A 16,090-nucleotide genomic window follows, 5' to 3' on the forward strand; every position below is an offset into this window, starting at 1 on the left:
TCTTCATGGCCTATGCTGTGCTAAAGAGACAGAGTAAGGCTGGATCGTGATTACAGAACCACGTGAGATCCTGCAAGATCCTGCACACTGCCCCGCCCACACATTCTGCGGAAGAGGTGACTTTTCTGAGTTCCAGGTGCCCCAAACTGGCTAGTTGGATATTCAATTTGAAAACGTGAGTGTGGCCATTCCTTCCTGCCAGAGGTTAAAGTTATGCAATTGCACAGACAGGGCTTTCGGTCCTGGGTCAGTCTTGGGTTAGCTGGGTGGTCTCCGAATCCTTGTCAGTGAAGTGGGCATGCAGATAGTACTCTGACAGATTGCTGAGCGGTTAAGTGAGATAATATAGGGGAAGGTCCCAGTGCAGGGACCTGGAACAAAGTAAATGCTGAACACCACTGTGGTGAATTGTAATTGATTGTAGTTAACGTTATTAATTGCAATTATCAGCAGTTGTTTACACCAGCTCTGGAATCTCGTATTTCCAGGCTTCTCACTATAATGGATCCAATACACAAGTTCACCTATGTAAGGGATTCAGTCTATTTCAAGTTCTGCTAACAACATCTCTCCTTGAGATTCCTCAAGACCCTGTGAAAAGGAAAACTTTTCCTTTTTATAACCTGAGTGCATTTCTCCTAGCTTCCCAGTAATGGAACTTTTCCACACAGCCTGGGCCTCCAGCTGGGTGTGTGTGTGTGTGCGTGGAGGGGGGTTGCTCACAGGACCTCAGCAGGGATATTCCCATCACCCCGTACACCCCAAAACACACATGCAAGCTCAAACAGGGTGTGATGACCAAAAGGTCTTGCTCACAGGTCTTGGCCACCAAAGCTACTAGGTGGCATGTGCCCAAATCCTTACACAAGCTCTGCATTGTTGTAGGATGTGGCCATCACGAAATCATTAGGCAGGTAATGTAAAGGTTCCCATGAAGGGGGAGGTTAAGCCTGCTGGGAATCGCTGCCAGGAGCCCCGAGGCAGTAGAGGCAGAGGTGTTACAGACCCAAACTTCAGTTCCTCTACACTCCTCCCCTCTGAACAGACCCATGAGGTGGAAGGTGCCACTGGAGTTCGTGTCCTTCCTCGTCCTCTGTCGCTATGGCCTTCCTTCTATACTTTTGAGCCTTAAAGTTATCCCATGGATTCTTTTTTACAAATTGCAAAAGCATAGCTTGCCTTGTAATAGAATATTTTGTTAAAGGGCTCCCTTCTCTCTCTGTGCTTTTAATATTCTTTTTCTTTCTTTCTTTTTTATACCCTTTGACCACACAACGTGGTGTATGGGAACTTAGTTCCCTGACCAGGTCTTGAACTTGTACCCCTTACACTGGCAACAGAGAGTCTTAACCAATGGACCCCCAGGGAAGTCCTGATTCTGATTACTTTTGAAAAAATGCTTTTCTACTTCTTAAAAAATATGTAAATATAATAGAGGTTTGGTAAGGACCAGCTCCAAATATGTTGGAAAGACCACCACTTGACTCTTCCTTCATGCTAGCCAGCATTTTAAATATTTCCCATTCATAAATCAACTGCATTTCACTATGAATTCTGGGGTTTTGTTTGTTTTTCTGCTGGGCAGCTGTTTTGTTTTGTTTTTCCCCTCTTTCATCTCGTGATCTCATCCTTTTATTTTCTTCTCTCAGTTACATTAATGTGTATTTCACTGCTTTGAATGTCATACTGTTAATGGAATAATTTTATACTTTTATAAAGATCATAGTGAGTAGTCTGTTAATCTTACATTCTTAAGAGTGGGAACATTTAAAAAACAAGGCGTTGTGTATTTGCTGTTCTTAACAGAAATATTTGACTCCAACAGTCCTTGATACCATCAGTCTTTGAGTCCTATTTTATCTGGAAAATGAGCCTGCTTGTAGTATACACTTCATCAAGATCCTAAAGTTTGTCATATCAGTTTATGGTATCAAAGTGGATATTAGACAGGCCTCGATGATTGTATAATAAGTCGCATTTTGTTAATCTATTTCAACTAACCATCTTCCGTGATAAGCCCACAATAACTCAAACAGCTAACCTTCTGTTTCCTAATAGAGCTTTCTATACTCATTGTATGCATGCTAAGTCGCTTCAGTCATGTCTGACTTTTTGTGACCCTATGGAATGAAGCCTGTCAGGCTCCTCTGTCCATTGGATTCTCCAGGCAAGAATACTGGAGTGAATTGCCATTTCCTCCTGCAGGGGATCTTCCCAACCCAGGGATCGAACCTGCGTCTCTTTGGTCTCCTGAACTGGCAGGGGGGTTCTTTACCACTAGTAAAGGGAAACCCAGGATTATACAGTGCTGTGTGTCAATTATATCTCAATACAACTGGAAGAAAAAACTTATCTAAATAAAAGGAAGTGACAAGAAGGAAAAAAAGGAGAACAAAAGCTCCACAAGGCCAGGAGAGCTTTTGTTTATGAAATCAAAGCACACGGGATCCATGATCAAAGCATCACCCCCCTGTGAACTGAAACCGCAGCTTCCCTCCAAAAGGCACATCCAAAGTGGGTGACATCCAAAGTGGCTGGGGGCTTGTGTCACCATCTTGCCTCTTAGATTTCTTCCTAGAGGCTCATTTGTTCCCATTTTTAAAGACGCGGAACTTTTCCAAAGAAGCCAAAGTTCATTCCCCCATAGAGGCTATCGAAAGAATTTGACATCATTTTGAGATTTTGGATTGCCTACCTACAGGGGATGAACAAATTGCCTTTGAGGCAAGTCTCCTCACAGAGTGTGCTGGGTTATCAGTTGCAAGGCTCGTCCTCAGCATCCAGCAGCCTCCCAGCCCCAAGGTCCCTCCTGTCCACTGAACAAACCAAGTGAGTCAGATAAAGATCTTTGGCTTGGGCTGGACCCTCCCTCCCCAGAAAGATGCGCGCAGGACATCAGGGCCATTCCAACACAGGCATGACTCAGTTCTTCCATGGCCTCCCTTCCCGTTTTGCTTGGATAGGCTGGTAGGTTGGTCTTCTTTGTGGAAATCTGCAACTCTTCCTGCTCCAATTTCAAGAGGGAAAATCCCTTTTAAGAGGAATATTTAGAAGATTCTGTCATGGAATTCTTGCCATTACCCCAGCTATCTCTCTTTCTCCCCAGTTTGGTGTCTGGATGTTTCTCTCTTACCCTAATTTTCTTTTCATTTTTGGGGGTCATGCTTGTGGGATCTTAGTTTCCTGACCAGGGATCGAACCCAGGCCCTCAGCAGTGAAAGTGTGGAGTCCTAAGCGCTGGGTCACCAAGGAATTCCCCCCCAATTTTCTGAATTTGAGGTTATGAATCTAAAATTAGAGTCCAGAACCCATCAATGTTATCAACAAAACTTTGCAATTATTTCTTTCAAACAAATATTTTTCCTGTTCAAATATTTTTTCTTCATCACAAAATAAAGTATCAGTGAGTGTTTCTGTTTCAACGTAAGGTCTTTAAAACATGAAAGGACCGTTCACTTTTAACCTTACTGTTGGTGTGATATAAATAGCTTTTTTTTTTTTCTTTCTGATGATTTTAAAAGCTTACACAAAGCTGCAAAATGCTGAAGGAGGCACCTTGATTCAGAGAAAGAGAACAGACTGACCCGCATAACAAAAATACTCAGCAGGAAGTAGCCCATGGAGTCCCTGTTGATTTTCTCTTATGACTGTAACAATTGCTTTTCCTTAAAAAGAAGAGAAAAAAAGAAAAGGATAACCTACCTACAACATTAATGTCATTTTCAGAGTTCTAGGATAAATCCGGAACAGAGTCATTTTTAAAGAAAAGGAAATAGGTTCCATTCTGGCAGTGGATCCCCTCCACTGATTTGCGTATTTCTTGCCATGATAAGCTGTAGAAGCTGCCTTGAGTTCATTCGGCAGATGGAAAACAGCAAGAAAAGAGCTAAGCATTCATAAGGACCACCATCTGAGGTTTGATTTCCCACAGAGACAAGAGAGTCCAACACACATCCCACAGAGCATGCCCATCAAACTCTCCCCTTCCAGATGCGTGAGAACACATGCGTGGAATAACAACCCCCTCCCTCGCCACCCCACCCACACACACACACAACAACTGTGTCCTGGGGAGACCCTGGGCACACACAGTTACAACTCAGCATGCTACCAAGCCTTCAAGCTGCTACAGCCCCCAGCCAAGAAACTGCCAAAAAGATGCTCAAGCAGCAGTCCAAACAGTCCTGACCTCTGGTACCCATGACCACTCCCCGTGAGCTCTGGGAACTCAGAGACTCTGTGATGATGAGGCTGCTGAAAAAGCCCCAGGCAGTCAGTCATTCAGCTCTCTGCCCTTACTTTTCCTCATTCTTCTTTTTCTCTGAAGACCATAAACCTCTTTGGGGAGGGTTCCGATAAGCCACGCTACCAGAAGTAACCATAGCAATGAGCAAAATGATGATGGGGACATTGTTCTAGCCGAACAATACTTTTAAAAATTATTTAATGTCCTCTTGGCTTTCTGGCTTTTTAAAAAATGTTTTCCATCCTTTTGTTGTAAGTGGACTACTGTGCTTAAGCCAAGCAGGCAACAGAAAGCTCTGACTTTAAAGCCATTTGTCGATAACACATCTGAACAGCCCAGGGTGGACCCACTGTTATCCACAGATAATTAACTGAAACTTGGGGTGACTTGCCACTGGGAGTTTCCACAGGCAGAGTCATTCTCATGGTCCCACTTGCTTTGGTGGCTGTGTCTTCTGTGTTTTCTAAGCCAGTCTCAATACAATTCCGTGTTTTCGGGCAGAGGGACTTTGAATCCCTGCTTGGCCTCACGAGGACCTGCCACACGCGAGGTGTCCTCTCTCGTTTCTGTAGGTCCATCCTTTGATTCCTCTCTTGACTCTGAACCGCCGTAGCCTGTACTGTTTCCTGGTCCCTTCCTTATTTGGGATAGCAGTGCACTTTCTGCCATGAATGTCAGAATTAGTCCCTTTTTAATGTGCTTTTCAAAATGTGATGGCATTAAATCCACTAAAGGAGCAGAGTCCCCCTCTCCGGATGGGCCAGCCCTGTGGGGACATTTCCGAGTCCCTCTCCCCTCTCCCAGCCTGCAAACTCCAGCCCACCCAGTCCTTTTGCTTGAGCCAAGCAGGTGGTCTCACCACCAGAGCCCCTCCTCTTCGCACTTTCCGGCTCGCACCTCCATGCATTGCCCATTCACGAAGCTGCATCTCTCCTTACATTTGAAAATTCACCTTAAAGCCCACCACCTCTTCCAAGGAGCCTCCCCTGATAAAATGGGGATGAAGAACCGTCCAAAGCATGACTGACAAACTCCCAATAAACGAGAACAAACACACACACACGCCCCACAACAAACACAGACACTCACAGAGAGAGAGCATGACATATTCCCTACTTACAAGATGTGTGCTCCTCTTAGGGCAAGGTGGTCAATTTTATACCAATAACCAATGAGTCATTTCAAAAAAATGAGGTGTTTTTAACATTCTTGGGAGTTACTCAGTGAAACACGGCTGTGTGGTCTCTCCCCCACCAACCCTCCTCTTTCTTTAAATCTCTCTTCCTTTTCTTCTCAGCGTCTTAGAAGCACAATTCCAAGGAACCACCTGGTGTGAGTGACATGGATGACACTCAAGGAAGCTGGTTCTTGCAATACCTCCTGGGTGGCACCTCGTGACTTGAGACTAGCCATCAGGAAGTTTTAATCACTCCATGTCTGCATATTTCCTGGGCAAACATGTCTGCTATATTAGGATGAGGAACCAAATCCCTCTAGAAAAGGTCCTATCGAAAGATGGAGTGGGGTGGGGTGGGCAGGGTTCCTGACAAGACTCAAGGTCCAGCCTCAGATAAGGATGCCGTAGAGGATAAGGATGCTCTCTAAGGAGCAGTGGTCCTGAGGCCGCCCCGTCAGGGGCAGAACCACACCTGCTTGCTCTCATCAATGCTGTCTCGGGGTCAGTGTTGAGGCCACTCACTGGGGAGCTGAGGGACGTGTGGCATAAGAGAACCAGGACAAGGAGAAACACAGATGGAAAGGCAGTAGCTGGCGATTAGAACATGGCTTCAGACACCACGGCCACAGAAGCGGTCTAGCTACAAAGCCACGCGGTGCAATCTTGAAGCAAAACGTTACTGATTTTGTGGTTGTAAAAACGTACCTTCAACTGCAGAACTCAGTTTTATGACACCTTGAATAAAAACAAAAAGTCGCAGTTATAGAATGGACCCAAATTACTTTGCCAGGCTTCGCACATTACACACATGCTTCAAATCTGGATTGTTGCTGTTGTTGCTGGCATTTTGAGAATTTAAGTAAACAAACATCAATGTCAAAAACGAAGTAATTTTCAGTCCTTGATTAAGCTTCATGAATGTCTTCTTCTCCCACCAGAATCCTTTGGGAGCATTTTTCACTAAATAAAGGATCGGCCATGTTTCTGGATGAAACAAAGGCCAAGTCTCAATAGTCTGGCCAGCTATTTCTGTAGATAGGTCATACTGGATGAAGGATTGATAAAACTTCACTCAGAAGGACATCAAGGCCTAGTATTTCCTACTTAAGCTGCACCTGGAGATCATCTGATAGGTGTTGGGACAGGGTTTCTGCTGAAATACGTAACAAGTGGTTAGAAACCATGGTGTGATCTGGCAACTTCCTTCTCGGGGGTGGTTGGACCAGAGGCCATTTCTGGTCTCCTGTGTTCAGTGTTCCCATTCCTTGCAGATCAGTGGAGGGGCTGAGCTTGTCAAATTATTCATGAAGCAAACAGACACTACCCTTGACTGGATATCCACGTGACTTTTTTGTGAACTGAAAGGTCAAAATACTAAACTAAAATAAATTAGACCTGGTCCAATAATTTGATTTTGAAAGTTCATTTTCTTCCTTGTAAGTCATAAGTATAAACGATATTTCCCAAACTCTGTGTGATAGCCATGATACCTTAGGCTGAAAAAAAAAAAAAGTCTGCAGTTTCGCTGGGTGGAAAGTCTGGTTCTCTTTCAAATGGGAGGAGTCTCAAATGAAAAATGGAAACAAAATGCTTTTCAATACTGGTAAACCAAACTGGTTATCAGCATGACCACCCGCTGATTTTTAACAGATTCTATTCACAAAGAGACAAACTTGCTCTCTTTTATAACTTTCTGAAAAAAACAAAAAACAACTTTCTTTTAAGTTACCAGTTGAATTTCATCTTTCTGGTGGAACCAGTCATGTCTGGTCAATGTTTAACAAGGGGAAAAATATGCCTGTATTATGTGTGTATATTATGGGTTTTACCAATATAAGTGATGGGTAGTACACAATCTACACATAATAATAAAATATACAGTCTTATTTATTGCAGGGTCCATGCAGCCAACAGATTCTCACAGAAGACTTTTGTTGATTTGGACCAAACCGTGGGATTCACAGCCAGCAAATCAATCATGATTTGACAAAAATAATGCTCTGAATTGCATCCCAATTTGTTCTTTTCCCAGTAAATTCATTATCATTGTATCTTTTATGTGATCTCTTGAACTATTAAACTGTTCAAGTTTTATAGAAAGTATTTTGATTAAGTTAAAACTCTTTCGGTGTCAACACTATGAAAACACTCCCACTGTGGCCTATTTCAAGCTTCCAGCTTTGCTGTCACTGGACATGGCTTTGGAAAGAGATGAATGATAGCAAAACCATCATGTAGTAAATATTTCACCACACAAGGATAGCAGATGTAAAGAACCCCAAGAGCATGGATAGTAAAAAGTAGTCAAACAGTCAGGAAGTAAAGATTTTAAGGTACTTATCACCTTTGTTTTAACATAATTATAATTGCAAGTTTGTAATCATGGGTGTGTTTAATAATGGATTTACAAAATTCCCCAAAATGTAACAGTTGGCTCTTGCAACCTGGTATGAACCAGGTCTGACACAACATGACCGTAACTGATGTTTCTTTTTACTCATGCCTGGAGAAGAGAATCTTGACCTTCAGAATACTCTGAGTTATTCACAAAAGGAGTTATAATTTAACTGAACAAGCCAAATATGAATAAACTGAGCATTTATCATGATTTTGCCCATAATTTCACAACCTCTTAAACCTGTCATATGCAAAAATATACTCTATATAGATTAGCTTGGAAATAACAGTCATTGAGCATCAACTAGGAGGAGCACACACTAAACGGACTTGGTCATCTTTTGGTCAGGCAACCATTCCAAGAGGTATGAGTCATTGGCATAGTAAGCGATGATTCTGTCTTTTTTGAACCGTAGAAGCTTTATGCAGGAAACCATCAGAGTATTGATTCTTTTTTTTCATCCATGTTTATTTTTGTGCATAACCATGGGTGTCAGCAACTGGTCACTCAAGTGAAAGGACATCAGTGTGACCTAATCAGTGTGTGGAAACAGACTTGATGCAAAGAAATCAAGGAAGTTGAAAGAATTTCTTATGGGAGATGTGGGTGGTGGTGGATGAGAGCTCAGGAATGTATTTATAGAGTGAGGGGGAAAAGATCTATTAAATAACAAAAGCCTGACTTTAGAACTCTAATTATAAACATAATTTTAAATAGACACATGAGTTATTTGTTCCTCCACGTGAATTTCCCTTATGTTTTTTAAACCCCAAGTCCAGGTTTCCCCTATAGCAAGATAGGCTTTCATATTGCAAGATAGTAACTGTTTATAGTGAAAACCTAGAATTGGCTAAACCTGGTTAGGGTGCTAATATTAACATTATACAAAAACTTATAGAATGGAAAGATATTTCCTTTATCTTAAAATAGAAATATTTTTAAAAACATGGATATTTAAGAAATGATTGATGTTGGTGCTGAAAAGCTACACGTAGCACTGCTGACTTCTAGGACGCACAACAGACATTATCTGGTGACTGGCTGACGTTGACATTGCCTGGAATTCAGGGTAAGCCATAACACATACATAAATATATATACATACATGGACCCTCCCGTCCTCCGCCACATTTAATTCTTCATAGTCTTCTGAAATGTCTTTTCCACCTAATGACTCACTTCAGTTGATCTAAAGTAATTCTTAGGAGAAAGTGTCAGGTTAAAATAATTCATGCTAAAGTGTGAATGACTGGGGCTCACTAAAACCCTCCAATGACATCTCATTGTTTTTGAAATACTAGTTGAATTTTTAGCCCTGGGCATCGAGGCCCTATGGGATGTATTCCTGCTTATTTTCTTACTTCTTTTACATCATTTCAGGTGACTTCCTCCCTCACTCACATGTTTTAACCACTTCAGTTTTCTCTCTGTGCTTTGCAGAGCTAATTCCTTTTGGCCCCCTGCTTTACTCCCCCCGGCACTTGCTGTTCCCTCCCTCCCAAACGACTGGATCTCCCCACAGCTAACTCTTTCTCTTCATTCAGCTGTTACTTCAAATGTCACTTTCTCCGAGTCCTTCCTTGATTACTATACTTAGAGCAGACCCAGTAAGAACTCACTGGCCCGTTTCTCTCTCTCTTTTTCAGAGACATCACTTTGCTGACAAAGGTCCGTCTAGTCAAAGCTATGTTTTTTCCAGTAGTCATGTATGGATGTGAAAGTTGGACCATAAAAAAGGCTGAGCACCAAAGAATTGATGCTTTCGAACTGTGGTGCTGGAAAAGACTCTTAAGAGATCCTTGGACTGCAAGGAGATCAAACCAGTCAATCCTAAAGGAAATCAACCCTGAATATTCATTGGAAAGACTGTTGCTGAAGCTGAAGCTCCAATACTATGGCCACCTGATGTGAAGAGCCAACTCATTAGAAAAGACCCTGATGCTGGGAAAGATTGAAGACAGGAGGAGAAGGGGACGACAGAGGATGAGATGGTTGGATGGCATCACTGACTCAATGGACAAGAGTTTGAACAAGCTCTGGGACATAGTGGAGGACAGGGAAGTCTGGCGTGTTACAGTCCACGGGGTTGCAAAGAGCTGGACACAATTTATCGACTGAACAACAACAACAACATTACTACTTAAAATTATCTTTTTGGTTTATTATTTGGTTCTTTGTTCTGGGGTGTCTTCCTCATTATAACACTAGCAGAAAGAGAGCAGGAATCTGGTCTTTCTTGCTTGCTGCTGTAACTCCGTTAACTAGAACAGTGCCTGGCATACAGTAATTACTTAAAATATTTATCAAATGAATAAGCGATCGTTCCCAAGTATTTCCAGGTGTCAGAAAAGAAAATTTGATCTGGCCTAGCAAGTATAATTCAATAGTGGATGTTACTGAGCAGAATACTAGATTTTATTATTTTGACCAATGGCTATTTCTATTCAGAGACTGGTCTTCATGGAGGTTAGTGAACACTGATGTGTGGAGTGAAGATACATAAGTTACAGCAGAGATTTAGGCTTCAGGATTATAATGTAAAAAAGTCCCAAAGAAGTAAGTTTATCAATGTTAGGGCTAGGGTTGGAAAAAAGATTATGCTCTAAGTAGACCTCAAGGAATATTAGCTTGTTGAGTTTATATCCAAATATCTCTAGAATCTGTAGTTTCTTGCCTTTACTGTCATTGTGCTCAGTTGCTCAGTCGTGTTCAACTCTTTGACTCCCCATGGACTGTAGCCCGCCAGGCTCCTCTGTCCATGGGATTTCCCAGGCAAGAATACTGGAGTGAGTAACCTTTCCCTTCTCCAGGGGATCTTCCCAACCCAGGGACTGAACCCAGGTCTCCTGCATTGCAGGTGGATTCTTTACCATATGAGCCACCAGGGAAGTCCAACCCTGGGCCAAATTGTCACAGTAATGTTCACATAAATCTGTATGATAAGGTATATATATAGAGAAAGAAGAACTAAGAAAGAGCCATTCAGTTTTTAATAACCTCCTTCCAATACATTCTTATACTGCAGCTGGAACAATCTTTTCAAAAGGCAAGTCCAATTATGTGATATCCCTTACCTTTTAAAAGTCTTCAGTGGCGCTTCATTATTTTTAAGATGAAAGCCTTTATTCGAAAGCCTTAACATGATTTGCAAAGCCCTGCATGATGTCACTCAGAGTGGAATAAAAATGGTCACAAATCCTTCGTGCACCTCCCATAGAGAGATGTGGGTTATGTCCCCTTTTCTTGAATGAGGGCAGCTCTGAGACCGCTTTGCCGATTAAAGCTCAGTGTCAGTGATGCCCTCCTCATGTTTGTGCCCAGGCTTTATGAAACAGGCAGCCTCTTTTTTTCTGTCACTTGGAGCCCTCCCTCTGGAAACCCTGACATACCAGGTTGGAAGCCCTTGGACTGCCCTGATGGAAAGACCAGGTGGAGACATTCTGGCAAACAACATCTGCCAAGGGAAGAAGCTAGAAGGGCTTGAGAAGACTGCTGGTGACAGCTGGGAGGACAGGGGAAACGGCCACTGCCCCTCCCAGACTGGGAGACTGCAGGAAGGGCACTCTTCCAATGTAGACATGGAATGCTCGGCAACACTGTCCCCTGCAGTAACGTGGAACCTACACATATGCCTGATGAATTTATAGATTTTAGTAAGGAGGTTTCCCGGTAGAATGCTTAAAGTGCCAGTCGGTTCTTTAAAAAGTGTCATATGATAAAATATAGATAAAGATGAGGTGTTTTTTTTTTTAAGGACCTGCTCAGTTCTTGCCTGGAGAATCCCAGGGATGGGGGAGCCTGGTGGGCTGCCGTCTATGGGGTCGCACAGAGTCGGACAGGATTGAAGCGACTTAGCAGCAGCAGCAGCAGCTCAGTTTTCAAGCAAAATTTAGAAAAAAATAGAGCTAGTACTTGTTAGTTTAAAAAAGATGAAAGGGTTTCACATTCCTAATCTTTTCAAAGGCAAAAGGCTCTCAACCCAGAAATTGATTGATATTGGAGAACATCTCAAGGGGATGGCCAGAAGAACCTTTTTTATAACTTCAGAAAGACTTAAGTATATGCCTCACAAGCTTCTAAAAGAGACACAAACGCTTCTAAGAATCCTCAGGGTGTGGTCCCCACAGCACCCTGACTCTGAGCCCAGGCCAAAGCAGGGACTGTCTTGAGGAGAATTGAGGATGTATGTTTTGTCTAACAGAGTGAAGTCTAATAAGATTCATAGGAAGGAAGCCTAATAAGATTTATAACTTAGAAGGTGAAACCAAGCATTTTCAGGGTGGTAGCCAGAACTGCTGAGAGTCTGGGAGCAGGACTGGGCCCCTCAAGTTAAAGAACCAGCAGTATATGGATTTCAGAACTGCTGGATGCCAGTGATGGCTCTGTGCCTCTTGTTCCCCCATTCTTTGAATGAACATGCTGAATGCACTGATCTCACCCCTGTGTTACCAGTATATGCTGGGTGTGTGTGTGTGTGTGTGTGGTGGGGCTATGATATACATTTCACTTCAGTTCACAAGTCTTTATATTGAGAGAAACTGTACCAGAGAACTACATCAAAGGTGCCTTATCAGCACTTGACCCTTACTTATTTTATTATTTTTTAAAAACTAATTTATGTATTTATTTACTGGCCGTACCGCAAGGCGTGTGGGATGTTAGTTCCATGACCAGGGATTGAACTCGAGACTCCTGCATTGAAAGCTGCTGCTGCTGCTGCTAAGTCACTTCAGTTGTGACAGAGTCGGTCACAACTGGCACTCAGTCACGCAGAGTTTTAATCACTGGACCACTAGGGAAGTCTCTTCATCATTATTTAGATGGCAAGAATCTGGACCTCAAACTTGAACTTCATGGAGATGACATTTCTGGACGGCTTTAGGAATGAGGATATTTTGCCTACTGCTACTGCTAAGTCACTTCAGTCGTGTCCGACTCTGTGCGACCCCATAGACGGCAGCCCACCAGGCTGCCCCGTCCCTGGGATTCTCCAGGCAAGAACACTGGAGTGGGGTGCCATTTCCTTCTCCAATGCAGGAAAGTGAAAAGTGAAAGTGAAGTCGCTCAGTCGTGTCTGACTCTTAGTGATCCCATGGACTGCAGCCCACCTGGCTCCTCCATCCATGGGATTTTCCAGGCAAGAGTACTGGAGTGGGGTGCCATTGCCTTCTCTGATTTTGCCTACAGGGGAATGTAAATAGTTTGCGTCTAATGGTGAACCACGGCTGACTAAAGACGACCACAAATTATTCAAAAGGGTTCACGTTGAGAACGGTTACTCTCCTTGACCCAGGTGGGTCCTGTGACTGTTCTGACCAATACGATACCTTGGAAACGATGCTAACTGGCCAGACCTTAATACTTCCTGTCTCCCTGTCTCTGGGAGCCCTGAGCTGCCACTTCAGAGGCCTTGAAGCTGCAGTATTGCAGGGGGTACTTATGGGTGCTCAATAGCCTCAGCTGAGCACACTCTTCCAGACACTGAAACCAAAGTAGCAGTGTTAGTCGTTTAGTTGTGTCTGACTCTGCGACTCCATGAACTGTAGTCCTCCAGGCTCCTCTATCCCTAGGATTCTCCAGGGAAGAATCCTGGAGTGGAATGCCATCCCCTTCTCCAGAGGATCTTCCTGACCAAGGGATTGAACCCAGGTCTCCTGCATTGCAGGCAGATTCTTTACCACCTGAGCTACAAGGAAGATCCTGAAACCAAGGTACCAGTTGAATAATTTCATCCTGGATCTCCTAGACAGCCCAACCTCCAGTTGAATGTGAAACAGAAGAATCACCCAGGTGAACCCCATTTAAGTTCATGCCCATAAGACCGTAGGATAAAAATAAAGGGGTTGTTTATCAGCTCCTTTGCTACACTTTGCAGTCATAGCAACAGGTAACTGAACTTGAGTTCCAATTCTCTGACCTCACCTGGCATCTCAGCCCCTAGTAATCTGTACTCTGGTCACACCACCCTTCCAGTTCTTTGAATATTAACATGTGCATTCCCTCACTCTTCTTGATCTTCCAGCTCTTAGCTTATGATGATTTTCTCAGGGAGGTTCACCCTGACCCTCTAAAATTAGTTCCTTTGTTACAGCAGATTCTCCTACAAGAACAGTGTTCTTTTGGAGCAGTTATCTCTGTGATTATTTCATGAATGCCAGCCTCCACTTCTAGACTGTGAGCAAGCCTCTTTGATCATCACTGATTTTCAGAGGCCAGTAGTGTGCCTACACATAAGCACTGAATAAATATTTAAGCCGATGAACAGAATTACTTGATGCAGCAGGTAAGGCCTCGCTCCTCACCAGCGCCTTCAGTGACTGTGTCACTACTCTTCCTGAAAGACGACGCTGTGAAAGTGCTGCACTCAATACGCCAGCAAATGTGGAAAACTCAGCAGTGGCCCCAGGACTGGAAAAGGTCAGTTTTCATGCTAGTCCCAAAGAAAGGCAATGCCAAAGAATGCTCAAACTACTGCACAATAGCACTCATCTCACACGCTAGTAATGCTTAAAATTCTCCAAGCCAGGCTTCAGCAAAATGTGAACTGTGAACTTCCAGATGTTCAGGCTGGTTTTAGAGAAGGCAGAGGAACCAGAGATCAAATTGCCAACATCTGCTGGATCATGGAAAAAGCAAGAGAGTTCCAGAAAAACATCTATTTCTGCTTTATTGACTATGCCAAAGCCTTTGTGTGGATCACAATAAACTGTGGAAAACTCTGAAAGAGATGGGAATACCAGACTACCTGACCTGCCTCTTGAGAAACCTGTATGCAGGTCAGGAGGCAACAGTTAGAACTGGACATGGAACAACAGACTGGTTCCAAATAGGAAAAGGAATACGTCAAGGCTGTATATTGTCATCATGCTTATTTAACTTATATGCAGAGTACATCATGAGAAACACTGGGCCGGAGGAAGCACAAGCTGGAATCAAGATTGCTGGGAGAAATATCAATAACCTCAGATATGCAGATCACACCACCCTTATGGCAGAAAGTGAAGAACTAAAGAGCCTTTTGATGAAAGTGAAAGAGGAGAGTGAAAAAGTTGGCTTAAAGCTCAATATTCAGAAAACTAAGATTATGGCATCCGGTCCCATCACTTCATGGGAAATGGATGGGGAAACAGTGGACACAGTGGCTGACTTTATTTTTCTGGGCTCCAAAATCACTGCAGATGGTGACTGCAGCCATGAAATTAAAAGACACTTACTCCTTGGAAGGAAAGTTATGACCAACCTAGGTAGCATATTCAAAAGCAGAGACATTGTCAACAAAGGTCCGTCTAGTCGAGGCTATGGTTTTTCCAGTAGTCATGTATGGATGTGAGAGTTGGACTATAAAGAAAGCTGAATGCTGAAGAATTGATGCTTTTGAACTGTCGTGTTGGAGAAGACTCTTGAGAGTCCCTTGGACTGCAAGGAGATCCAACCAGTCCATCCTAAAGGAGATCAGTCCTGGGTGTTCATTGGAGGGACTGATGTTGAAGCTGAAACTCCAATAATTTGGCCACCTCATGCGAAGAGCCGACTCATTTGAAAAGACCCTGATGCTGGGAAAGATTGAGGGCGGGAGGACAAAGGGATGACAGAGGATGAGATGGTTGGATGGCATCACCGATGGACATGGGTTTTTGTGCCAGGGAGGCCTGGCATGCTGTGGTTCATGGGGTCGCAAAGAGTCGGACACAACTGAGCGACTGAACTGAACTGGTTCTTTCTCACACACTGTGGACTTTTGGATTCAAAGCTGGGGAAAGCTAAGTCACTTTAGTCGTGTCCAACCCTTCTCGAGCCTACGGACTGTAGACCATCTGGCTCTTCCGTCCATAGGCATTCTCCAGGCAAGAATACTGGAGTGGTTGCCATGCCTTCCTCCAGGGGATCTTCCCAACCCAGGATCTAACCCACATCTCTTATGTCTCCTGCATTGGCAGGCGGGTTCTTTACCACTAGTGCCACCTGGGAAGCCCAGTGTGACTTAACATCTGTCTGTGACAGCAGCTCAGCACAAATGGAGTTGCTGAAGTTCCTTTTGGTCATCTCTGTGCAAAGAAAAGGAAGTTGAAGATTGCTTCTGGGCGTGTGTGGGCATAGGAGAGCAGAGGAAAAGAAAACAGACAGTGTTCTCACAGTTGTGTCTTTGCTGGAAATTGGGGAGCTCTCCTGAGAATCTACGGAGAAGGCAATGGCACCCCGCTCCAGTACTCTTGCCTGGAAAATCCCATGGACGGAGGAGCCTGGTAGGCTGCAGTCCATGTGGTTGCAA

General features: G+C 43.6%; 1 protein-coding gene across 19 annotated transcripts in view; it reads right to left on the reverse strand.

Annotated features, from left to right (window-relative positions):
- Positions 1-16,090, reverse strand: part of DLGAP1 (DLG associated protein 1) — a 784,377-nt gene that overhangs the window by 83,314 nt on the left and 684,973 nt on the right. For 9 of the 19 annotated variants that reach the window (XM_061399852.1, XM_061399850.1, XM_061399861.1 and 6 more), the window contains one exon: positions 6,129-6,158. The exons of the other annotated variants lie outside the window; for them this stretch is intronic. In XM_061399852.1, coding sequence (XP_061255836.1) covers positions 6,129-6,158 — 30 coding nt within the window. The remainder of the gene's footprint in view (positions 1-6,128; positions 6,159-16,090) is intronic. 19 annotated transcript variants of the gene reach the window in all.

This window comes from Bos javanicus, chromosome 24 (genome assembly GCF_032452875.1).
Source record: "Bos javanicus breed banteng chromosome 24, ARS-OSU_banteng_1.0, whole genome shotgun sequence".
NCBI classification, from domain to species: domain Eukaryota; kingdom Metazoa; phylum Chordata; class Mammalia; order Artiodactyla; family Bovidae; genus Bos; species Bos javanicus.